Source organism: Carcharodon carcharias, chromosome 21 (assembly GCF_017639515.1).
Source record: "Carcharodon carcharias isolate sCarCar2 chromosome 21, sCarCar2.pri, whole genome shotgun sequence".
NCBI classification, from domain to species: domain Eukaryota; kingdom Metazoa; phylum Chordata; class Chondrichthyes; order Lamniformes; family Lamnidae; genus Carcharodon; species Carcharodon carcharias.
Genome location: NC_054487.1, coordinates 71,732,701 through 71,758,992, shown reverse-complemented (window position 1 = coordinate 71,758,992; position 26,292 = coordinate 71,732,701). Strand labels below are relative to the sequence as shown.

Here is a 26,292-nt window from a genome sequence, read left to right as displayed (position 1 = left end):
TTTGATACAGTAAAAATTTTAAAATGTGAAAGCTTGATATGTCATTCTTTCAGCTAATAACTGGTAGTTCAAATCTCCTTTTAAAAGAGATCGATTTCTATGGCGATCATTAAATGGTCTTTATTAGTGGCTTGGATGAGCGGACTGTATTGTAGCCAAACTTGCTGACGATACAAGGATAGGTAGGAAAGCAAGTTGCGAGGAGGATACAAAGAATCTGAAAAGGGAAATATGTTAAGTGAGTGGGCAAAAATTTGGCAGATGGAGTATAGTGTGAGATAAATGTGAGGCTATTCACTTTGGCAGAAAGAATAGGAAAACAGAATATCAGTTAAATGGACAGAGACTACGAGATGCTGCTATACAGAGGGATCTGGGTGTCCTTGTACATGAATCACAAAATGTTAGCAAGCACGTACACCAAGTAATTAGGAGGGCAAAAGGAATGTTGGCCTTTTTTGTAAGGGGGATGGAATATAAAAATAGGGAAGTCTTGCTACTATTCCACAGGTGAGGTGGTACCTAGAGTACTGTGAACAGGTTTGGTCTCCTTATTTAAGGAGGGATATATTTGCAAGGAAGCAGTTCAAAGAAGGTTCACTATGATTCCTGGGATGAAGGGGTTGTCTTATGAGGAAAAGTTGAACAGGCTGAGCCTATAACTCATTGGAGTTTAGAAGAATAAAAGGTGATCTTATAGAAACATATGTGATTCTGAGGGGGGCCTTGACAGGGTAGATGCTGAGAAAATCTTTCCCTTTGTGGGAGATTTAGAATTAGAGGGCACAATTTAAAAATAAGGGGCATTCCATTTAAGATATAGATGAGGAGGAATTTCTTCTCACAGAGAGTCATTAGTTTTTGGAATTCTCTTCCACAGAGAGCAATGGAGGCTGAGTCATTAAATATATTTAAGGTTGAGTTAGATAAATTTTTGATCTACAATGGTTATAAGGGATAGGCAGGAAAATGGAGTTAAGGCCACAATCAAGTCAACCATGATCTTTTGAATCAATAGGCCAAATGCTCCTGCTCCTATTTCTGATGATCTTATCATTCATATAGATTCTAGTATCGTGTTTTTGTGCTCTCAATTAGGTGTCACCTGAACAAGTTATATGAACTTTATAGGTTTGATAGGTATTAAGCAAAAGTTAATTTTCTTAAATTACCAAAACTTCTTAATTTGTGTAATTGTTAACTTGACCAAAGAAAAGAATTATATTCCTGTCAGGACTAAATAATAAGTTATACATATAGGTCTCTTTTTGATTTCAAATAACTATCTAGGATTAAAAATCACACTAATTAAATTCTGATCACTGGTTATTTAAAGAAGTAGTGCACTTAAATAGCAAATGCACATGACATAAGGTGTTAAGAATGCACTTACCCTTGACGACTGACATGTAATATTGAGTCTCCAATATGTACATTCTCTGTCACATTGGGGACACATGATCATACGGCCTCCAATCTCAGGATCACAAACTTCCTGACTGTAAAACAGGAAAAAGAAAAGTCAAAAATCTGATAGTTATAACACAGCACAGCAGTTTATACATAACGTAGCTCTTTGCAATATGAAGCCTTGTAACGTAATTCTGTTTGACACCAGATCATAATAACAGAATGGGTAAACTGGTGAAGTAACCATTCCCACATTACTGCTAGTGGTTTTTAAAAACACTGGCCAGGTTGGGTGCGCACCCAACCTAACCGAGCGTGAAATGACACGCGATGATGTTGGCCGAGCATTTCAACGTCAATGCGTAGTCACGTGATAGTTCAGCCGGCACGCACACACCGGAGCCGGAAGCCCGCCCTCTAACAACTTAATGGCCTTAATAGGCCTTTTAATTATCAATTGTCCTGAATTTTTCACTGCCCGTTCAACCTACTGGTTGGCGGGCAGGCGAAAAGGCCAAGCGGCCTTTGCATTTTTTTGGAAACCTCATCCACGAGGTTTCCAAAAGCAAATATAAATGAAATAAAAACTTTAATTTTTAATTAAAAACATGTACCTGCTCATGTGACAGGGTCACGAGGGGACATGTTTTATTAAATTTTTCTGATGTTTAATAATTTTTTTCAATATATTCTTCATCTCCCTCAGGCAGCTCCGTGCCTCAGGGAGTTTATTCAGTGCTCTCTCGTGCGCATCCGCGAAGTTCACGCTAGTCCTGCTCGCCCCTCTCCCCCTGCCCCCACAGACAGTGCTCAGTGCTGCCGCTCGCATATCACGCTGGGCGGGCCTTAAGGCCACATGCCAAGGGCAAAGTTCTGCCCACTGTCTCCTGTCAATGTTAAGATGGTTGCTGATAGCCATCTGAACATACGCACTGGTCCGCACATGTGCAGAAAACCAATGACGTCACTCCCCTGTGCCCAGCTTGCCGAAGCTACCGCATTTTGCACTAAAACATGAATGCTTGGGTAATGTGAATTAAGGAATGTAAATTGCAGCCAACATTTTGAATTATTGATAGCTTGAATTAAGTGACTTTGAGTTAGCTTGCATCAGCTGCAGCAATGGGTGTTTCTCTGTAAATGATTGGTTTATGATCCACTTTCTGTTTATCCAACAGTGACTTTTCCTCTTAGATTTTAGCCAAATTAATCAACCTTGGATTTTTTTTTGGAAGGCTGAAGGCTACAGAGTGTTACACATTGTGGAACAGGGACTGGGGTTGGGGGGTCAAGCGGGTTATACCCCAAGTCTCATTCTTGTACCAATGCCATCATTGAAGTGGTATTATTAATAATGAAACAGTGTACTTTTTCTCCCCATCTGACATGCACAGCATTGGCAACAAACACAGCCTTTTAAAAATCATGAATGGCTGTCAATTTTGTGGAATTCTAAGACATCAACAAATTGTGCACATTTCACATTTTGAAGAAGTAATGTACTTGACCTACTGCCAAATCAAAGTAAATGGGTGAGATTCTCAATGTGTGCCCAAAATAGTTGTAAAGTGGAGATTGCAGTACCTGCCCAAAGCCATGATCAGGAGGCCTGAACAATTTCCAGAAATAAAAACAGAAAGTGCTGGAAAAACTCAGCAGGTCTAGCAACATCTGAAGAGAGAAACAAAGTTAACGTTTCAAGTCGAATATGATTCTTCTCCAGAGTAGAGGAGAATAGTTCCAAAGAGTCATATTCATCTCTGTTAACTATGTTTCTCTCCTCACAGATGCTGCCAGATCTGCTGACTGACTTATTCCAACACTTTGTTTTTTATTTTAGGTTTCCAGCATCCGCAGTATTTTGCTTTTCTTTTGGACCAATTTTAGATTCAGCTGACAACCCGTTGGTGCCAAATGGATGATCCACAGCAGCACGTCCATTTTGCAAAATTGCAAAGCAACCAGAGTCCACATGGAGCCAGCTGGCAGGTTGGACCTGTCTGGGGGTGTGCTTGAGAGTGGGTACAGGGGATGAGGCTGATCCCCAGGGTGGGCTAGAATGAGCCGACAGCAGGCCAGAAGATTCTTGTGTGGTTAACAGGAGCAGGATGCTACTCGGGCCCACAAAAAGCATTTAAAACAAATCAAAAACTTAGTTCAAAGTCAGGATGAGCTACAGTAGTCCCTTTAAGGACTGCTGGTTGGCATGCTCAACATCCAGTATAATAACAGGGTCTAGAGTGCAGGGCACGGGCTCTGTCTAATTAATGCAAACTACATTAGGGTCCTAGAACCCCCGTTTGCTTATTTAAATGGCTTCCTCCTATGTTGACAGGAGGGCTGGCACCCATTTAAAGGTGGCTCACTAATTGCTCACCTTCACTATAAAATTTCCTGGCCAGGATTTTTTGGATGGCGGGGTTTCTCTTTCCGCCATCTGAAGAGTTGGTGGGGAAATGCTCCAATGAGTGTCAATTGGCTGGAGTTCCTTGGGAGAAAGTCCCACCTCAGAAAGTTGCTAGCCAATCTGATTGACCAACAGCGCTCTAGTCCCTGCAGCACCAGATGCTGCAGTGGACAGGACTGGGGCTGCAAGCAGTTCCCAGAGCTCAAGTCCCAGGAATCCAGGACTGGGTAAGTGTGGGGGTCTCAGGTGAGGCCTGGGAGAGGTGGGGGTGTTGGGGTGTCATTAGAGAGGCCGGGGTGGGAGGGATGACCTGCACTGACCGGACATTATTGGGGGGCGTGGGGGTGCCTGATGTTAAAAGGATGCTATTGATGGAGGTGCCCCAACCCAAGGCCTGAACCGGATTTATTTATTTTCGCGCTTCCTCCATATTCCAGAACTCCTCCTGCCAGCCTGAAAATTGAGGCTGGGTGAAAAATGGCCCCTACAGTGGTCTATTATTAGCCACGCAAGGGTCTTAATAGGGGCAGGGGCAGGCCAACCTAGGCCTCAACTGCCCCAGTGTGAAACTGCGGAGAGGTCAGGGTGGGTGGGATCTCCATTCGAGGAATTTTACATTCAGCACCCACCCCTCCCTCACAAACCCCTGGCGGAGGAGCATAAAATTCTACCCCCAGACTTGGAAATATTTTTATTCTGTTCCCAATTTTTTCTGCTCTTCTCTTCTTGAAGAAACACACTGTAATTCACATCCATGTGTATACAAAATGGGCATTCTTTATATTTGATTTGAGAAGGTGAGTGAGACTACCTCCACAAACAGAGAGAGCATTACAGTCAAACCTGACAATTTCCTTTCCTGGTTTCCACAAACATTCGCTTTCTAGCATGGATTACTATGCAGCACTCAGCAGCTTGAACTCCAGGTGAGTTTATTCCCTCTCTAGTCCAGAAATGGGAGGAGAATTATAACACCACTAATCCTATCGGAGCTGAGGTAAATTAGCTCAGCCCTGAACATGGAACCAGCTTGCTCTATTGTAACACTTTACTAATCGACTAAGGCAACAAGGAAACCAGTTGTTTTTGCGTTACTGACCATGTGCAAAGGTAGGAACTGTATTGTTTGCTAGTGCAAGCAATGAAACATACATTCAAGTTTTCAGATGAAGCTATTTACCAGCTGAAATGGTGTCTAAATGCTAGGAGGAATGGGCTCACGTAGCACAACTCAAGTTGTGGGGAGGGGGTGGGGGGGCAACTGAAACTGTGGTACATAAAGCAAACAAAAAGAAACATTTGGTCTCATAAAAATCAATCTAGAACCTTTAACCCATACATATAATATTTGGTAGAAAAATGCTACTGCCAGATGAATTATCAGCAACAATAGTAAAAGACTAATCTACCATTGGAGCAGTTATGCTTAGTTGTGCAGTGTAGCTAATGGATTTGTAGCTATTTCAATGTTACTGTTTGCAGCAGTAATGATCTACCTTAAGCGAGGTCCTCTGTTCATGTCCACGCTTCACGGTCTTGTGCTTTCATGTTCAATTGCTCATAAGAGCCTTCCATTTCCAATTTCAAGTTGTCTAACATCAATTTCTTTCTCCCTTTTGGTCTATAACCCTTTAATCTTCCCTCAATCACCTCCTTCAGCAAATTCTTACGTCTTAGACTATGATCAATCCAACCTTGTTGTCTTTTCTTGATGATATTCACTAACCACATTTCCTCCTCTACCATGCTAAGAATGAATGTAACTCTGTACATGGGACAGACTGCTTCAATCAGGACAGCATTTGGTGAAACTGAACTGGTGTAATTCAGCATGGGGTGAGACAAGGCTGTCTGCTATCCCCATTTTTCTTTAATGCCTATGAGGAAGCCATGATAAACGCAGTACATGAAGCACAGAAAGGCGTCAAAGTAGGAGGTCAATTGGTGATGTTAGTGAGATTTAAAGAGGACCAGGCCCTCATCACCAGCACAACAGAAGACCTTTAGATACTAATGGATAGAAAGAATGAAATGGTTACAGCTTACAGAATTGAAATGAATGCAGAAGAAGTGAATGTTATGAAGGTTGGAAGAAATAATGGTAGGAAAGCAGAGTTCAAGATAAATAGCCAACAGCTGGAAAGGTATCACACTTTATGTATCTGAGAAACGTCTTGTCAGAAGATGGTTACTGCCATAAAGAAATCAAAGCTAGAATAGCAATTCCAAAGAATGCATTCCCCAAACAAAGAATTACTCAGCATATTAGAGACCTTAAGAAAAGCGACTGTGATTTGGAGTGTTTTGCTATACAGGGATGAAATGTAGACGTTGAGAAAAACCGACATCCAAAGGCTAGAAAGGAGTGAAATGTGATTCTGGAGAATGGAGCAGGTCACTTGGAGAGAACACAAGAACAATGAAGAAGTTACTGTACATCATGAAAAAAAAATGGAAACCTTTCTTCAACAGTAATGGAATACTGGATCTATTAACATGTTGTTAATTTTTTCTGAATAAGAAAATGCAAACCAACAGCACTACAAGAGAATGTGGAATTGTACAATACAATATTCATGAGCCATAACATAGCAATCACTGCCAACTAATCCAGATAGCATACAGCTATAAGAACAGCAGAGAAACACGCAGAGTACCGGTTTGCTTGCTTCAGTTTGTCTGCCATCAAGTTATTATATCCCATTGGTCTATTAAGTATTGTTTAAAATACATTTGCAAAATAAAATCATTTTGAAAAGTAAAATCTTTCACTGATTTAAGTCATAAAGCAGTTTCCAAAGAATATTTTCCTGTGCTCATGAAACATTCATCAGGATAAACGAATCTTAAAATCTATGTTTGCAGAAATATTCTGTACGTTTCCAGAAATATTCTGCCGTGTCTCAGTAAATTTCATAACATTCAACAGTGCTTTTCACAAAGAAATAGTGCAGCTGCCTGAAACAAGGGAGCAGTCCTCTCCCAAGGCCCATGCAGCTCTACTGTAATGGATCAGTATGTTAAAGTAACATGATCAACAGGCAAGCAATGCAATTCATGAAATTAAAACTTTTAGGTGTATTTAAAATGCACATTGCAGATTAAATGTGTAATAATGAAGTGGGTGTGTCAGCAGAAAGCGCTGCAACATTATTCAACAGCGATCAATATAACCGCCACTACATAGCACACCTCAACAGAAAGAGCTATTTGGATGTCACCAAAGTGCCATGTTACACTCTTCCACGTACCTCCAAGTATTGCGATCCAGAGTCAGTATTCCAAAAATAAAACACATGAGTCCTACAAATCCTGCAATGGCCAGCATTCCAGTATAGAAACCAAGCCACGCAAAATAGATTCCAATCTTCTCTCCGAAATACTTCCTGCAATGTGGGATTAAAAGCAGAAAAAACACTTATGGCAAAAATAACAATCTTCTAAATTACAAAAGCAACATGTAACAAAATAGTGGAACTGGAATGAGTAATGATGGATTTTGCAAGTTGCTGTTCTCAGTGTAAAGACTCAATGTTACAGAGAATGGGGCCTGGAGATTAGTACTCTGAATTTACTGATAACTTAAATTAATGAACGGAATTCGCCAGAAAGACATTCTACCCATCACACAAATGAGTAATATGGTATATGAATTTCAGTGCCACTGTGACACTAGGCATGTATCCCTGCCTAAGTATTGCCAAGAAATGGGCTTTCATTATCAAGTTATTATGTGCTGCCTCTGTAAGAAGCTTGGAATGAGGGGACCTGAAAATTGAGAGACAATACATTGCCACTAGATAATGGCCGTCATCAGAGATTGAGACATTGTAGAAATTTATGGGGCTGAAATTAGATTTTGGCAACAATTCAGGACAGGAGGTAAGGAATCGGCAGGGTGCACTGCACCCTCTTCAAAGTCGATGGGAAAAATATTGGGTGGATTGTAAAACCCAATTGCTACCAATTTAAAAGGAAAGAAAGAGGGCAAAGAAATTTAATATCAGCAGCACTGGAATCAGAATGGTAGAGTTGCCATTTATATATCACAGTGATAGTTCAGTGGACAAACAACTGACAGAAACACACAGGTTAAGATCAAGACAAAATGTATTTGGCATCAGTAGTGGAAACAAAGGTGTGAATTTTCATCTTGTACAAGGGTCAGAGGTTTGTTTTTGTTGTTTTGATTGGCTTGATGGGGTCAGTTTGTACATGGCTCACACTGTACAAGAGCATCTTGATTAAGCCATCAACAAATGTTTCAAAAACTACAGATGATGATATTTCAGACTCTGACTATCCTTTCCATGTAGTTCTGCGGAGACAAGCCTTTTAACTGTCTAGAATCAGCTGTTCTTTTCTAGGTTTTAGTTTGGATGTGCAAAGTATTTTTCTGCGCTTGTTTAAAGAATTAAAAAAAGATCTTGTGGAAAAAGTTGCCAACATGCTGTGATATGTAAAAGCATAAGGTCAGACCAGCATATTATTAACGCAAAATTCATTGCCAAATGGTCTTGTAAAAAAACACGCACAATGTAACCACAAGACCACTTATTCAATAGGTAGGTAAATGTACTTGAACTAATTGGGTTTAAAGGTGTTGCATTGCTTACTCACCCTTGCCCCAATTGAGGCCACTTAAGGGCTGTTTCCCACCCAGCCTCAATTTTCAGGCTGGCGGGAGGAGTTCAGGGGCAAGGAGTTAGCCCAAAAGGTGACCTTGCCCAGGCCTTGGGCGGGAAGGGGACTCCATCAACAGCCTCCTTTCAACATCGAGCACTTGCACCCCACACAAGGTCTGGTCCCTGCGATTGCTTCCCCCTCCACCGATCTCGCCACCAACCTCCTCTGTCCACACCCCCAGGATCACACCTCTTATCCTCGCCCTGAAATCCTCACACTTATCTGGTCCTGGACTTAAGACTCTGGAGACTGCTTGGAGTCCCAGTACTGTCCATGGCAGCTTCTGGTACTGCTGGCACGAGAAAGCTGCTGGCTAATCCTCTTAAGGCAGGACTTTCTCCCGACTGATGGGTGAAAGTCCTATTTCCAGTCAATTAACACTCACTGGAGCATTAAATGTCTGCATGGCAGCCTGTATCAGTGGCAATACGCTTGCCGCTGACATCTCAGATAGCGGGAAGGGAAACCCCCGCCTCCCTAAAAGTCCTAGCCCATCGGTCGCAGCTCATTCAACAGCACGGTTCATAAGTCAGTGCCGGCCTCCCTTGAGAGCTATTGTCTTTGCTGACACCGTTGCATGGACATTTGCAGATAGTGGAGGTGAATCCAGTACACGCTATCTCACAGACAGGCCCTTCTTCGCGTAGCAGCCTGTTGTTGCTCCACTCTGTGAGCTTCCCTGGTGTGTCCACGTGCAGGTTGACCCTTTTGCTACTCCTGCAGTGGAGCTGCCGGCATATGGTCCTCCCTCCCTCTGCACTGCGCCTCCTCCACCTGGAGGTCAATGAAAACAGGGTGCATCAGTCCCATGGCATTTGGTCTCTCCCGCTCATGTGCGCTACCCTTGGAATCGACCTTACCGGAATCTTCTCCTTGCTCCTCAATACGCACTAATGACCCTCTGCTCCCTTGCAGATAACTCACCACCCTAAGCAGCTGCCAGCCTTCGAGGCCTTCCGTCGTTGGCCAGAAATGGCCTCTTCTCCCTACTATTGCCCTTCAAGCCAATGAACAATCTCACAATAGCTGACTTCCAGAGGTGGCACTGAGTCCTCACTTTGTCGTCGATAGCTTTAACCAACCAGGGATCTGAAGGCCCACGATCCCCATGTGCCATTTGTGAAATTCAAACCTCCATGTAAAATTACATTCAGGTCCAAGCAAATTCATCTTAATTACCTTGTTACCAGCCTTAATTGAAGTCTTGTTGTGTCGTAGTGGCAATGCCACCCAACGCCACTTGTAAAATGCGAAACATCGTGACATCAGGGTTCCAGGCAAGTGTGTCCCCTCCTGATTTTTCAGCACCCCCTGCCCTCTTGTCTTGCTCCTGCAGACCTCTTTATACTCAGTCCCAAGTTTCACGAGTCCTGGTAAACTGGCCAACCTGCACTAAATTTAAATAAGGCTCCCGACTGCACTGATTTAAAAATGAGCCATCTCTCGAAAGTGGGACTGACAGGGTACACAACCCACTGCTCTATTAAAACATTGGAATGTACAGAGGAGGTTGGAGTGGTGTTTTGTATTTTTACATTTTTGACCCTCTCTCGCCCATCCTGGGGTGGGTTAAAACTACCCTCAAACAGGAGAACCAGGTTATTTCTTTTCCACCAAATCGGGGCAGTGCTCTGGCTAGTGTGCTCACAATTGAGTTCCACTCTGCTTAGTTCCTGATCTGAGTCCTGTCAAGAGGAAGGCGTTGAGTAGAGGCTATTCACATCTATGAGCTAAAGAGGGGGAAAGGGGAATGATGAAACATAGAGATGGTCCCTACTGGCCTCCAGGAGGCTTTGGTGGGAAACTGGGAAAACCATTTGGCCAAAAGGTGTACGTAAAGAAAATGGGTAAAAACAACTATGAATCTCAATCATTCTCAACCAGTTTCCCAAATTCTTAAATACTACGTTAAAATTTGTTAGAATTTAACGGGTTGATTTTTCCATCGGCAAGAAGGGGGCGGGGTCTGCTCGCCGACGTGAAAATGACGCGGGATGACGTCGGGGGGAATCTTCAGGAAGTTGGGGGCACAGGGCGATCAGCTGTCCGCCCGCCGACCTGTCAAAGGCCAATTGAGGCCATTGACAGGATCATTAAAACAATTAAAGGACCTGCCTGTCCAACCTTAAGGTTGGCGGGGAGGCCAGGAGCCCCAGCGGGCTTCTGAAAAAACATGAAACCTCATCCACCGGCGGGATGAGGTTTCATGTCGGTTTTAAAAAAGTTTATTAAAGTTTTTGTGCTATTTATTAACATGTCCCATATCATGTGACATTGTCACATGAGGGGGACATGTTAATGATTTTTTAATTTTTCTATTTTTAAAGTTTTAAAACTGTCATCGATCTCCCTGAGGCTGCACTTAGCCTCAGGGAGATGTGCGCTCTTCCGTGCGCATGCGTGAAAGAGCACACTCTCGCATTTGGGGAATCCTCCCCCCCCCACCGCCCACACAGGGAGTGCATAGCGCTTCCCAGCGGATGTCACACTGGGGGGGCCTTAATTGGCCCGCCCACGTAAAATGGCGGTGGGGCCCGCTTCTCCAGCGGGGATCAGCTCCCTGCCCACCAGAGATTGGGTTGACTCCGCCTGCTGGACAGGCAAAAAATTCAGCCCAATGTGTGCAGAACGTCAATACATTTTAAGCGCCATAAAATATTTACAGCTGTATTATAATTTTTATATTATTAATTTATGTGCAAAATTATTATAATTATTTATTAACTGGTGATATTATCCAATTCTTGAACTCACAGTCCAACAAATTCCCAGCTCAACATATTTCTACTAAAGTACCTCACATTATGTGCTTGCAATTCTGGTCCCAAAACATGATACCGTTTTAGTATGAATGAACAGTGGTGAAAATCATAGGCTAAGCTTTCATATTTCTTTTTCTCAGCCATACTAGATTTCAAGTGATTTTCCCTAGCATTTTATTTCTCTCTGCTCATCTCCAAATGCCTCATAAACTTCTTCTGGATTTAGTATCTGCCCTACATTGCATTTAATTTAACCAGGTAATGATGGAGCCTCCCATCAAATCAATGGATGCATATGCGCTGATGGGTGATGAATTAAATTTTGGACATATGCGCACAAGAGGACATATTTCATTTATAACCATATGAGGTCAGTGGATGAGAGCGCCAGGTAGGTGCTTGTTAGTGATATTTTACCCTAAAAAGCACTGACGTTTGAGATGACCGAGTGGCAGATTGCTCTTGAGTCCTGGTTTTCTTTCTTTATTATACAAATTCAATTTGAGCAACCTTGTTGCTCACAAACTAGTGCACAACATTCCCTCCAGGTGCTGTGCAGGGAACAAACAGGCACAACCTTAAAGGGGCCGCACAGTGCATCACATGGCTGCGCACAGAAATGGGAAATTAGAGGGAACATTGCTGTTGAGTGCAGCTACATTATTACAAACGTAATGCTTTATGTTACAGATGAAAGAACGGAGTACCTGATAAGATCTAGGGGTTGCAGTTTGTAGAAGTTTCTGGGATGAGCCCACTCCTCGTATAGAAGGTATCTGTCATTGTGGCAAGATGGGTCTAATGATTTCTGGTTGAATTTACACTGGAAGAGATAAGTAAGCACCACATTTTATTAGCTATTGTTGGGCTTTCCCCAGGATTGAGGATCCTGGGCTGAAAATCCCACCCACGGCGAGATGTTGGCCAGAAGCTGGAAACTCCTCAATGCTGTCAATGCCACCAGATGTGGTAGCTGCTGCTGATATAACACTCACCTGAGGCCAAGGATCAATGAGGGACCCCCGAGCCAAAGGTGAGTGAGGGCAGGGTTGGGGTCATGGGGAGGGGGAGCAGCTCGGGATGTTAGAAGGGGCTGAATGCAAGGTCAGAGGAGTGGCTTTCAGCGGTCATTCCCTGCCCAATGCTGGGATCCCTTAATAGGGCACCAAGTGCCTTTCAAAGAGGGACTTGCCCTTAGAAGGTCTCTGTGCCTGGTGGCCTCCTGGAGACATAGGAAAGGCATGCTATTGCACTTAGTCCCTGAACCAACTTTAAATTCTGGTGCGATCAGAATAATTAATGTCAAATGTCTCAGTAATGAGCCTAAATGACAACCATTGCGATTGGGCAAGTTTCCCCCATAAGCCTGTTCCTACTCCAACTTAATCACAGGAGGTTTTTCCGCCGAGAGACTGATATGCGGCCTTTCCCACAATTAAACAGACCTGGCTACAATGGTTCCCACTGTGTTGGGATACATTAAATCCTACCCTATAACTCTAAGTCAACAGAATCATTCCAGTCATGTCTATTAAGTAATTACCTAATTATCTGAAGTTGCTTCACATAATGTTTCATTTTCTGTCTATAAGAAGTGTACATTCACCTCATGCAGCAGCAATTGGCTGACAAGTTTTGAGGAACAATTAACTGTCTAAATTTACTTACATCATGGAGGGGATAGGCTGCGCTGTATGTCTTTGAGTCCAAAAGTTTGGTGATACCAAACTTATGTGAGTTTCCTTTTTTATATTCACAACGATTCAGAATGTACTTGACCTGCAGAATTAGATTGAAAAAGTGATTACTCACAAGCACCGAGTTCAACTTCAGAATGTAAACAATTGCAAAAATGGTTCATTGCAAATCAAAATAAGAAAGATGATAATGAGAGAGAAATGTTAAGGAAGTCCCTCCATCCCCAGTTGAAACAAGTATCCACCATAAGGAAAAATTGCTCAGCTGAAGTTTGGATTTGATCACGTATGTGAGAAGTTATGAACATTCTGTACTCAACTTCAGTAAATTTTTTTTCAATTACAATTACGGCCTAGAGATGGTCATAACACAGTTTGTCATTAACTTACTATCCTGCTTCGAGTAGCTGGTGGGAAGAAGGATTCACGATCGGCAGTTTGAAAACTGTTAATATGCTCCATCTCAAATGGTGCAGTGAAATATTCAGGCTCTGGTGGAATTTTGTCTTCGCTCACTGAGAAAATCTTGGTGATGCAGTTGAATCTGGAGGTTCTCTGCTTCATATCATTGGACTGCAGAGGTAGTTTGATATGAAGGGTTTCTGCATAACGACAGAGAAGTTCCCACGGTGCATGGAGTTTCAGAAAAATACATTTGTGGTCCAAAACCTACGAATACAATTTAACAATGTGAAACACTGTGCACAAACATTTTTTTTTAGCCAAAACGAAAGCAAGATACTATGGATGCTGGAAATCTGAAATAAAAACAGAAATGTTGGAAATACTTAGCATGTCAACCAGCATTTGTCCAGAGAGATACAAAATTGACCTTTTAGTTTGACGACCTTGGGTCAAACCTGAAACGTTAACTCTGTTTCTCTCTCCACAGACATTGCCAGATCCGCTGAGTACGTCCAGGATTCTCTGTTCTCATTTACATCATTTTGACCATTCCCCCACATGAAAATGGGCAATGTACAATGCAGCAGGTATCAATCCACCTTGGATATATAAACTTGTATAAGATTATAACAAGTGACTTCAGGTCAGATGTGTGCACTATAGCCGAATATTTGTATATTGATGGCACAGTGCAAAGAGCAAGCACAAATGGTTTATTATCACTGAGATTTCAGAGCACCTGTCAGGTTATGCTTCAAAATGTTTAAGCAACTTCATAAGTGAAGTGTCTTTTTAGATCCATCAAAATTGGTCAACTCCATTTTAATGAGTGTGCGTGCGTTTTTCACATACATGTATGGGAATCATAAAAATATGGGCCAGGATTTTCCAGCCCCATTGTGGCAGGACCCACCACGGGCGATTTTCCAGCCCAGCCAAAAGTCCATTAACTTACAGCGGGACCAGACGATCCCAGCAATGGGCAGGGCTGGAAAATCCCACCCATGGTCTGCAGGAAAATTTCTGATGTAGCATACTTTACAATGAAAACTTAAACAGCAAGCCTTTCAGCCACTGCTGTAGCTGTGGGTGAGCTGGGTGTAAGCACAGTTTGAAATTTCTAATGAGAGGGAATTAAAAAAATTACACACTGAAAAATGGACCTTCTCCATGAAGTTACTGGAAATTTCTGAGCCTATTCTAAAGACATTTTAATGGCTTAGAATTTTCTGTAGTGGGGCATCTCTTGTTAGCCTGACTTGTTCCTGCACCCTTCAGTGCAGAATTCTTTTGCCCTGCAAGTGTGAGCTAATAATGACACACCAAGGGCTACAAGACATCTGGGATCTTGGTGTACAATTGCCCCATTATTGTATTTCCTTAGGGAGAGTTGGACTGGATAAAGGGTGAGAGTAAGAGAGATACAAAGTAAAAGACAAAACATTTAACCATTTAAAATTTGACTTTTTTAACATTTCCAATGCGCATGAATGAGACTTTTAATTGTTAACTTTCTGCACCTAAGAGTGATTAACAATTCATTAAGGGTGCTTATGATATGAATTACTAGGCTTAGCTTTCTATGGTGAGTTTAATGGATAATTAATATGTAAATAGAGAAAATTAATGAAACTCAGGTGGAAGTTAAGTGCGAGCTGCTGTTTTTCATGAAGCAAACAGCAGAGCAGTGCAAAATGTTCAGGCATTAGCGAAGTTTTGCAATTCACATGGTATCATTCTTCGCCACTAGTTGTATATTTCAGCAAATTCCAGCCCAATGACCCAAGTTTGCTGTGATAATGATGGCAAAACTGTCAATATTCGCCGTTCCTACCAAATTAAAATTTGGGAGTCTGCACATGCGCAGAAATTTAAAAGTTACTGTCAGTAATTCTACACACCTCCACAGTATGTGCTGTTGAGGTCAGCTCAGAGTGTAATCTTTAAGCAATTAGTGAATTGACACAACTTTCAATTTTACACTGTTAGTCTCGCTGCTAAAACCCTTGAACATGTTACATTTTTTTAAAAACCAAAATAGCCCTCTTCACCAGAGTACTAAGTTCATAATTATTGCTAAAGACCCTCATTGGCCTTGATATGCTAATTTTATATTTGTGGGATGTCAAATTGGCTCAACATTATAAATTCCACACATTTTTAAAATTTATTTTTAAATGTTTACGATATAATAGCTTCCATCTTAAAGTCATAATAATTAATTTCATTATCTGAAAATTTAAAAGTGCAAGATAATCAGTTTTTCATTCCTTGGTTGATGTTTGTGAGAATACTTCAATGTTACTGGCTGCTTATTCTGCTCGCTGACATCAATGATCATGTACGCCAAGACATCCCCTTCATTTGGCACCAGATTTAAACTGCTGTCAGGAAAGGGAACATCCATACCATAGAGATACCGAGATGTTTGGGGTGGTCTTCTTCGAGATGGGCAGCAAGCGCTGTTGCTTCACCACTGACCACAAAATCCAACACAAGAATTTTTTGTCCACTGTAGTAATTATAACAGAATGTTGCACTAATTCACGGAATATCTATTAGTTGGACTAGCGTGTCCTATTGAGGGAAAACAGGTCATGGTGACAGTCTACAGAAAAAAAGAAGTAAATTTACAATGCTAAAGTAACCATCCATTGTCATATTCCCATAGTTTAGACATAAGAATGCAAATGTATTCCGAATGCTAGTTGTACCAGAGAACAGGAAATAATATGGCTTCCAGAAATCCATCAAGTGATTTCAAAGACTTGTTAAAAGTAAATATAAGTGAAAACAAACATGTAAGCTTGTTAAATATAAGATCTCCCTTTGTATTACTCACAGCAGGTCAAAGAAAATGCATTGTACAAGAAAGGGGCAATCAACATTGTGTGATGAGGAAAGTGGTGTAGGAAGTTGGCAAGTGTGCAGGTGAGTGTGTGTGAAAACAGAAGGTATTTAATATCCCATTACAGTGTTACTTCCAGCACTACGAAGGACATGTTGCCTGCCCTACATGTATTGCCGGTCATGATGTCCTGCTTCCATTTTCTGGTGCGTTCTTGCTACCCACTTCTCCTTCTATTTTTGCTTCATTCCTCTCTGGAAATTTTTCTGGTGTTTGGTTCTGGTCTTTTTCATTACCCGACTCCCAAGATTGTTCTATAATGTTGCTCCTTTCCTCACTGCAGATTCATTGGATTGGATCCTGCAATCAGCATTGCAGCAATGGTGCTTGCTGCTGACTTCAAAGAAAACTGCCCACAATGATTTAGCATTCTCTATGGTGTGCATTGCCTCTTTCCCAATGGCAGTTTAAATCTGCCAAGTCAAGGGGATCTCCAGAGGAAGAATTTTCGGGTCGGCAAGCAGGGGTGGGGCCCGCTTGCCGACATGTAAAATGATGTGTGGTGATATCGGGCGGGTGTCCCAACATCACCGCACGTCATTCTGATCCTCAGTTCAGCAGGTGCGCAGCCGCCGAACTGTCAAAGGCCTATTAAGGCCATTAAGAAAGTAATTAGAGTAGTTAAAACGCTGCCCGTCCAACCTTAACGTTAGGGGGCAGGCGAAGAACTCAGGTAGCCTTCACACTTTTTCATGAAACCTCATCCACAGGTGGGATGAGGTTTCATGAAGGGTTTATTAATTAAATTTAAAAATTTCTAACATTTGCTAAACATGTCTCAGCTCAAGTGACGCTGTCACATAAGGGGACATGTCTAAATAATCTTTTTCTGTCTTTAATATAACAGCTCCGTGCCTCAAGGAGATTTCTGTGCTCTTTTGTGCGCATTCCCCCGCACAATGAGCATGTTCAAGACAAAAATCAATAGATTTCTGGATACTAATAACATCAAGGGATATGGGGATAGTGCAGAAAAATAGCATTGAGGTAAATGATCAGCCATGATCTGTTTAAATGGTGGAGCAGGTACAACAGGCCGAATGGCCTACTCCTGCGCCTATGTTCCTACCTGACATTCCACAAAAATAGAATTAGCTTTTCAGGGTTGGTATAACTGTTTAACAGTAATCATGAACTTTGTACATTTGTTACACTCATTCAACAAGGCACAACTTCTCCAACTGATTTACAGCAAGACTGACAGTGTAAGAGTGGATGTTTTTGTCAATTCACTGATTGCTCAGGGAGACGGAGCTGTGCAACAGTGTATCCTCCAGAGGAGCATCGAATCAGTGACAGTAGTGCCTGGATTTGTATGTTACTCTGCACATGCTTGGACTCCCCAAGTTGCTGTCAGTTTCAGTGGAGTAATGACAGCGAGTTCTGACAGTCATGCTGTCATTACCACCCAAAACTCAGACCATTCATTCCACTTGAAACTCCTGCATACTCCTGTCTTTAGGCATTCTTGTTATGCTTTTGTGGTCCTGTTTTTATTTCACTGATGCTCTCCCCATCCTGCTTATTATTAGACTTCCTCACCCGACTGTCTTCTCTGTTTTCCATCTACATTATCACTTGACATGTTTTTGTTTCACCACCCTCACACTGCCCTCAGATCTTCCATTCTCGTTATTTCTGTTCCAGCAAACTCCCCTCAAATCCCCAAGGCTTTCCCTCTTTGCTACACTCTCTTCTCATGCTCATCTATCTTCAGTCTTTTTCCATTTTAATTCCTTGTAGCATTACCAGCATTGAAAGATCCTGGCACAAAATTCCTATTGGTGTCCCATTAGTTGGGAAAACAGGCATTTTACGTTTCAAAGTAAATCACCAAATACGTTATAAACACAACGAGCACTTAAAAAATTAGAAATCAAGTTTGTCCGAACACAGTACAGAAAGTGGCAAAAGGCAATAGGAGGGGAAAGATACAGGATAGGGATGGGTTTGAGCTGAATCAATTGGTAGACTGAAAGATCAGGTAGAACAGCAGCGTTAGGAGGCACGAATGATTTAGCTTTGAAAATGATCTTTTTCAAGGCATTAAACTTCAAATTTTGCTCTAAGCACCATTAAAAGAAATCAGGACCCCTACTGCTGACCACTGTCATATGACGAGGAATGGAAAACTTAACCTTGGAAGGCAACAGGTGCCATTACACTACACCACAGTAACAACATTTATAAAGTGAGGAGAGGGCAAGAAAACAAAGGGAAATTAGCAAAGGAAAAAGAGACTAAAAAGAACACAGACTTGCATTTGGTACAAAATATATGCCACGCGCTACTTCTCAAGAGCTCAGCCCAAATTTACCTGCCTAAATGAACAAGTTAGAGAGAATTAAAAATCAGGCCCTGGAATGCCACGCAGGGTGACAGCAGACCCTTGGGCTAGATTTCTACTGGATACACTTGACAATGGAAAATATAAAAATCAAATAAGCACTCACCGATCTCGTTGCTTCAATCTGTAATCCATTCTCCTTCAAGTTTGCTTGAAAGAATGCTCTTTTTCTCTGCATATCAAATATAGAAAATTTAAGAGACTGCGTTAAAAAAAATGATATCCTCACCTGGCTCCATACCGAAGTGCACATCTGTGGGGGTCGGGGGGGGGGGTGGTGGTTTGCATTTTATGGAGCCCGCAAGAGTGGGAAACATGACCTGTGGGACACCTTTATTAAGTGAGTTGCAAACTTTCAATTTCCCAATGGCAGGTTGAGATGCAGAGATAGAATCAGTGGCATGTTTGCGATGTATTAAGCATTACACTGACCTGTGCCAGCTCGTACTTTTACATGCCACGAATACTCATCATCAGGAGACCGTTTTTAATAAAGTCCTACACTCACAATAAAATCAATGGCACACGAGAATCTCGTGGCACCATGTTCACGATTGTTTAAAGGTGGCATGCACCAGTCAGCATTGTGCGTTATGGATGAATGTATGTTAAGGACAGCGTTTTTTCCTTGTTTAACTCCAAGGCACAAGAGCAGGGGGATGGTGGCATCATCTTGCATGGAGGCTTGGAACCAGCAAGGGTGTGTCGGTGGTGAGGGAGGGTGTGGAGTGGAGCGGAAGAGGAATCCAGGGGAGGACAGAGGATGTGGCCGGGGGCATGGACAAATGCAGTGGGAAGGGCCTGGCACCCTGAGTGTGGTTGGTGGGTGACAGGCATGGGGGCAGGCAGGATCAATCAATCAATCAATCAAGGTAAGAAAATGGGAGGCATAAAGGGTGATGTCAGTACTGCCCAAATGTGCGTCCACCTCAGGATGTTGGCTGGCAGATGCCTTACGGGGCTTTGAGTTCACCAATAACATTTCAATTACCCCACTGAGTGTGATCTCGGACAACATCCTTTACAATGCATTGAAGGGAGTGCCAACTGAATCTGCAAGATCAGTCAGGTTCCACAGAGTCACAAGTACAACACTGGACTCTAACATGAACATTCAAGAAAGACTGATCAAAAAAAAAGAGACATAACATTGCTTCTTCCACAATAAAGGAAAGGTCCCTAACACCCCTGTAACCATCACTGTGTGCCAACCAAGAGGCGTGCCAGTTTATTTAGCCTCCGACTAAGCTGGTCTCAACAAATAACAATGATGCACACATGAATAAAGTGAAGCCAATGTAAGCTGAAATATTTACATAGGCCAGAATTTTCCCATCGGCGAGTTGGGGTCAGGGTCCGCTCGCCGATGCAAAAATGACATGGGGTGATGTTGGGGGGAACCCCTGACATCATCCCGGTCCATTTAAATCTTTAGGAAGGCGGGTGGACAGCGAAATCAGCTGTCCGCCCGCCAACCTGTCAATGGCCAATTGAGGCCATTGACAGGGTAATTAAGATAATTAAAGGCCCTGCCCGTCCGACTTTAAGGCTGGTGGGCAGGCCAGGAGCCCCAGTGGGCGTCTGAAAAAACATGAAACCTCATCCACTGGCGGGATGAGGTTTCATGTCTGATTTTAAAAAGTTTAATAAAGTTTCTGTGCTTCTTCTTAACATGTCCCATCTCGTGTGACATTGTCACATGAGGGGGGCCGTGTTAATAATTTTTTTTATTTTTAAAGTTGTTTAGACCGTCAGTAATCTCCATGAGACAGCACTTAGTCTCAGGGAGATGTGCACTTTGATAGATGGGGAATCCCACCCCCTGCCCCCGCACAGGAAGTGCTATGCGCTTCCTGTCGGGCAGGCTGCTGGGCGGGCCTTAATTGGCCCGCCCACTCAAAATGGCAGCAGGCCCCGTTTCGGTGGGGCTCACCCGCCCACCAAGGGCAAAATTCTGCCCATAATATTGGAAGGAGAGAGGATATGCTAAAAGGATCATCAATTTAGGCCCTGTGAGTTGAACAAAGGCATAAAAGGGCAATCGTACTGCTGGGAGTGTACGATCGACCCCAAAAATGTAATGGGGTGTTAAAAGAGCAAACATGTAGGCAAGAAGTGCATGAACAATAGGCCAGTAATAGTTGGGGATTTCAACAACCCTGTTATTAACTGGGATAAAGTTAGTATAAAGGGTGAAGAATTTTTAAAATGCAAAATAGCCCAACAAGAGAAGGGGCAATTCTGACCACTTACGGAAAATGAAGCTGAGCAGGTGGGAGTTGTATCAACAGGAAATCATTTTGGTGTTAGTGATCATAATTCAGTTAAATTTTGCATTGTTGTGGGAAAGGTCATGGATAGATCAAGAGTAAAAGTTCTCAATCGAGGAAGAACCAATTTTATTAAGCTGAGATGTGACTTAGCAGAAGTGTACTGGAAATACAGATTAAAGGTAAATCAGTTTCAGAACAGGGAAGGTATTCAAGGAGGTGATAGTGAAGGTTCAGAACAAATATGTTTCCACAAAGAAACAGGTTGGGACTCCCAGGTCTAGGGTCCCACGGACGTCAAGGAGAATACAAGGTAGGATAAGGTGAAAGGGGAAGCATATGTTAGATACAGAAAGCTAAATAGTGCAAAATGCCTGGAGGAGACGGTGCTATAGAAAGTATAGGAAGATGAGTGAAGTGATTAATGGGCTAAGGTAGGGGCAGCACGGGCATTGTTGCAAAGATAAAAATAAGCCATTTAGTGAAGGATAGGGTATGGGGTTTAAAGCCCAGGTCGGGATTAAACAGGGTGCCAAAGAGACACACAGCCTGGTTCAGTTTGAGCAAGTGGGGAAAGGAAGATGGAGTCACTGGCAAGGGAAGAGAGTTCATGATGGCTGAAAATAATGGCTTTAATATTACTTTCCAATATTCAGGAACATACAGGCAGTCAAATACCACCAATGTGGCCAGGGGTTGAGAGATTTTGTTTTTAATTTAAATGGCGGGAGAGGCAGTTATAGTTCAATGTAAAGGTAGCTGAGAGATGTGATGAGGAATTAAAACTGGGTGTCCTCTGCATACGTGTGGGAAGTAACCCTGTGGTTATCCACTTGAGACACCAAGGGCAGCATTTTCCCATTGGCGAGCGGGGAGTGGGGTCCGCTCGCCAACCCGTAAAATGACGCAAGGTGATGTCGGGCATGCGTTCCAACATCATCGCTCATCGTTAAGATTTTCAGTTCAGGGGCGCGCAGCCGACTCAGCTGCATGCCTGCCGAACTGTCAAAAGCCCATTATAAAGTAATTAAAGTAATTAAATGAGCTGCCCGTCCAACCTTAAGGTTGATGGGCAGGCGAACAGCCCAGGCGGCCTTCGCATTTTTCATGGAACCTCATCCACAGGCAGGACAAGGTTTCATGAAGTGTTTAAAAAAATCAGTTAAATATTTTCCAAAGTTTCATTAACATGTCCCAGCTCATGTGACACTGTCACATGAGGGGACATGTTTCAAAAGTTTAAAAATCCTTTATTTAAAAGTTTAAGACTGAAACAAATCTCCGAGGCCCCTTCTGTGCCTCAGGGAATCTCCCCCTCCCCCGCCCACACAGAGTACTCAGCGCTTCCAGGCATGCATCACGATGGGTGGGCCTTAATTGGCCCGCCCACATAAAATGGGTTCACGCCCGCCTACACACACACAACTCCCTCTCTCCCCCCCCCCCCCCTTAGGGGGGATATTTCTTGCCTAACATACACTTTTTGTAACTGGAATGAACAAATGTACTATTTTACTCCAACAGCTTTGTCGTAAAAGTATAACTCTAAATATTATTGTCATTTATTGTAAAAGTAGGATAATACTGGGGGTTGGATAGTTTGTGTGTGTGTGTTTTTACTCTTGCCATAATGGGTGTGTAACTGGGAGCCAGGTTAATTAGGGGTTTTAAGAGTTATTATAGTAGTAATTTGGAGACCTATATATGTGCTAGAGATATTTTCTTTGGTTAATAAATGTTTAATTTAGTTTTTAAAAAAAATCCCTGAAGTCTTCTGAATTTAGGGCACGCATCTCAAAATAAACACAAATTGCAAAACTGTTGTGATAGACGTAGCACGCCCTCAGTTCAAGGGTAATGAGGGATGGGCAGCGAATGCTGGCCTTGCCAGCAACCCCCACATCCCATGAAGCAATAAAAACAAAGATAGGGCCAATCAACTCTCGTCCAAGTGCAGCACAGTTAGAGTAAAGGCTTAATACAAGATACAGAATTCAGAGAAATTTCACCCAAAGAGTGGTTAGAATGTGGAAACCACTAGCACATGGAAAACGTGAGTGCAGAAATATCATTTAAAAGTGAGAACCTAAGGATATCTTGATGTTTTGCAAGGTGAAACTCAAGGCTCCATGATGATCACTACTACACTGATCAAGTTTCCCTTGTTATAACAAGCTTATACATTTGGAGCTTGGTATCACTGAGATATTTCCAATCTGATAGTTCACTGTAAGCTACTTTGTTTCTTCCATTGTCACAGGGGAAGATTTACTTCTGTTCACCATCGCTGCCAACATCATAAACAGGGTTTTTAAAAGTAGGTTTACAATTTTGTTACACATAACATCCACAGGAAGCTTTCCCATCAACGTGAACAATTTTTGTATGACATGCCTGATTTTGCTTTAAGTCTTACTGTAAGTACAAACAACTACGGCAACATATCAACCTAAGAAACCAGCAAAGGTTGACACAACTCGCTCAAAAGCGATGCTACTATAGAACTTTTGAAATGAATCACGTTAGCACTACAAAATAGCTCCATTAATTTGCATCAATGTTTTGCCGTGATTGCTGTAGTAGAGGCTCCTGCCACTAAGCTCAAAAATGTAATTTCCAAATCTTCCTGCACGCTGGTCTTTGGAGGCACTCTCCAATGTTTCAAGAGAAACCCATCATATTAATCTCAAGAGGCAAATACGGTGAGTGGATTTTCACTTTATGCTGTGCTGTGTGCCATCTTGTTGATTAATGCTTTCCTCAAAAGGAAGGTCACCCATCTTCAGGAAGCATGGGCCCAAGCTATGAGAGTCCAGCCACATGCACTTACATACAAAGTCTGAATATTTGAGTCTTATAGCACCAGGATGATATCAAACACTTAAAGAAATAGCAGATCCTCCCCATTTGAATGACAGCCTATTCATTTTTATGCGTGGCACCTCGAAAAAATGAGGAAGAGCAGATCCACAGTTAACAATCTTGTAGAAATTTGGCTAAGTTTTGTTTGTTTCTGATTGAAGGTTTTAAACAATTCAAACATATGCCATTGAAAAAAATCTACAAAATTGTCATACAAAAAAAAATGGATACTTAGCTGTTACTTCTTCTAACAATGGACAGAATTCCCACACGATTATTATTGGTTTAACACTGGTATTAGGAAGAACAAGGGCAGTTATGCCAGATTCTTGTCCATTTCAGCCTCTGGAGTGATTTTCCAGACAGCAGAATAGCCTGAGCATACATGGGTTGGCATATTCAGATCAAAGAATCAAAGAAATTTACTGCATAGCAAGAGGCCATTTGGCCCATCATGTCTGTGCCAGCCAAAAACAGCTATCTAGCCTAATCTTAAATGCAAAGAGAATTTCTGCCTCTACCAGCCTTTTGGCAGTGAGTTCCAGACCCTCACCACTCTCTGGGTGAAAACATTTCTCCTCAACTCCTCTTTAATCCTTTTACCAATTACTTTGACTTCTCTGCTAAGGTCCTTCCTCGTCAATCTAACTAGGCTCCTCATAAATTTATACACCTCAATTAAATCACGCCTCAACCTCGTCCGATCCAAAGAAAACAACACACCTATCCAAACTTTCCTCTTAAATAAAATTCTCCAGCCCTGGCAACGTTCTCATCAATCTTTTGGGCTCTCTTTAGTGCAATCACCTCCTTGCTATAATGTGACAACCAGAATTATACACTATATTCTAGTTGCAGCCTAACTAGTGTTTAATACAGTTATTGCATATCCTCCCCGCTCTTATATTTTTTACCTCAATTCAAAGAGAAGTATCCTCTACACTTTCTTCATCACATTATCTATCTGTTGTGCTACTTTCAGGAATCTGTGGACATGTACACCAAAGTCCTTTATTCCTTTACACTTCTCAGTATGTTACCATTTATTGTGTATTCTCTTGCCTTGTTTATTCTCCCCAAAAGTATTACCTCATACTTCTCTGAACTGAATTCCATTTGTCACTTTTCAGCCCAGCTGACCAGTCTAATGATATCTTCCTACACTCTATAGCCTTGATCCTCACCATCAACTACATGGTTAATTTTTGTAACATCTGCAAACTTTTTAATGTTACCTGCATAAATTTAAGCCTAAATCATTTATTAAATATCACGATGAGCTAGGGATCCGATAATGAGCCCAGTGGAACCCCAATGGGAACAATCCAATCACAAAAACTCATCAATAACTGTCCTTTATTTCCTACCAATGAGCCAATTCTGGATCCAATTTGCCACTTTCCCTGGGATGCTTTTACTTTTCTGACCAATCTTTTGTGACCTTGTCAAATCCACACAGACTGCATCAAATGTGCTACCTTCATCAACTCTCCCTGGCACCTCAAATCTAATCAAGTTTGTCAGACACAACCTTTCTTTAACAAATCCATGCTAACTGCCCTTGATTAATCAGTGCCTTTTAAAGTGATAATTCATACTGTGTCTCTCAAAATCTGTTCCAATAATTTGCTCACCGCAGACATTAGGTTGGACGACCTATTGTTATTTGGTTTATCCCATCCTCCCTTTTTAAACAATGGTATATTAACAACCCTCCAGTCTGCTGACACCACACCTGTAGCCAGAAAGGACTGAAAAATGATACTCAGACCCTCCACTATTTCCTCTCTTGCTTCCCTTAATGACCTGGGATACATTCCATCTGCCTGGTGCTTTATCGACATTCAAAGATGCTAAACCCATTAGTATTTCTTCTTTTTTATCCTTTCCAATATTTCACACTCCACCTCCTTAATTACAATGTCCGCATCATTACCCTCTTTTTTGAAGATGAATTAAGTATTCATTAAGAACCATGCCCATATATTCCACCTCCATGCACAGGTTACCTTTTTGATCACTAATAGACCCTACTCTTTCCTAAGTTATCCTCTTGCTCTTTATGTATTATTAAAAAATCTTCGGGCTCTCCTTGATTTTACTTGCCAATAGTTTTTAATGCCCTCTTTCTACTGTGCTAATTTCCTTCTTCGTTTTATTCCTATACTTTCTATAGCAATATCTCCTCCAGGCATTTTGCAGTATTTAGCTCTCCGTCTCTAACATATGTTTCCCTTATCACCTTATTCTACCTTGTGTACTCCTTGACATCCAGACGATAAATCTGGGATTCCCATTTTTCTTTGTGGAAACAGATTGTTCTGAACCATCACTGTCTCCTCCCTGAATAATTCCCACTGCTCTGAAACCGACTTACCATCAATCTGTGTTTCCAGTTTACTTCTGCTAAATCACAGCTCAGCTTAATAAAATTAGTTCTTTCTCGATCGAGAGTACTTATCCTTGGTCTATGTCCTTTCCCATAACTATGCAAAACTTAACTGAATTATGATCACTACCACCAAAATGCTCTCCTAC

General features: G+C 42.0%; 1 protein-coding gene across 2 annotated transcripts in view; it reads right to left on the bottom strand.

The window, feature by feature from the left end:
- The window catches only part of ano6 (anoctamin 6), a 160,989-nt gene that overhangs the window by 37,855 nt on the left and 96,842 nt on the right, over window positions 1-26,292 (bottom strand). For both annotated transcript variants that reach the window (XM_041216533.1, XM_041216535.1), the window contains 6 exons: window positions 18,729-18,794; window positions 13,353-13,631; window positions 12,934-13,044; window positions 11,973-12,088; window positions 7,069-7,203; window positions 1,394-1,499 (listed from right to left, as the gene is read on the bottom strand). In XM_041216533.1, the coding sequence (XP_041072467.1) occupies window positions 1,394-1,499; window positions 7,069-7,203; window positions 11,973-12,088; window positions 12,934-13,044; window positions 13,353-13,631; window positions 18,729-18,794 (813 nt within the window). The remainder of the gene's footprint in view (window positions 1-1,393; window positions 1,500-7,068; window positions 7,204-11,972; window positions 12,089-12,933; window positions 13,045-13,352; window positions 13,632-18,728; window positions 18,795-26,292) is intronic.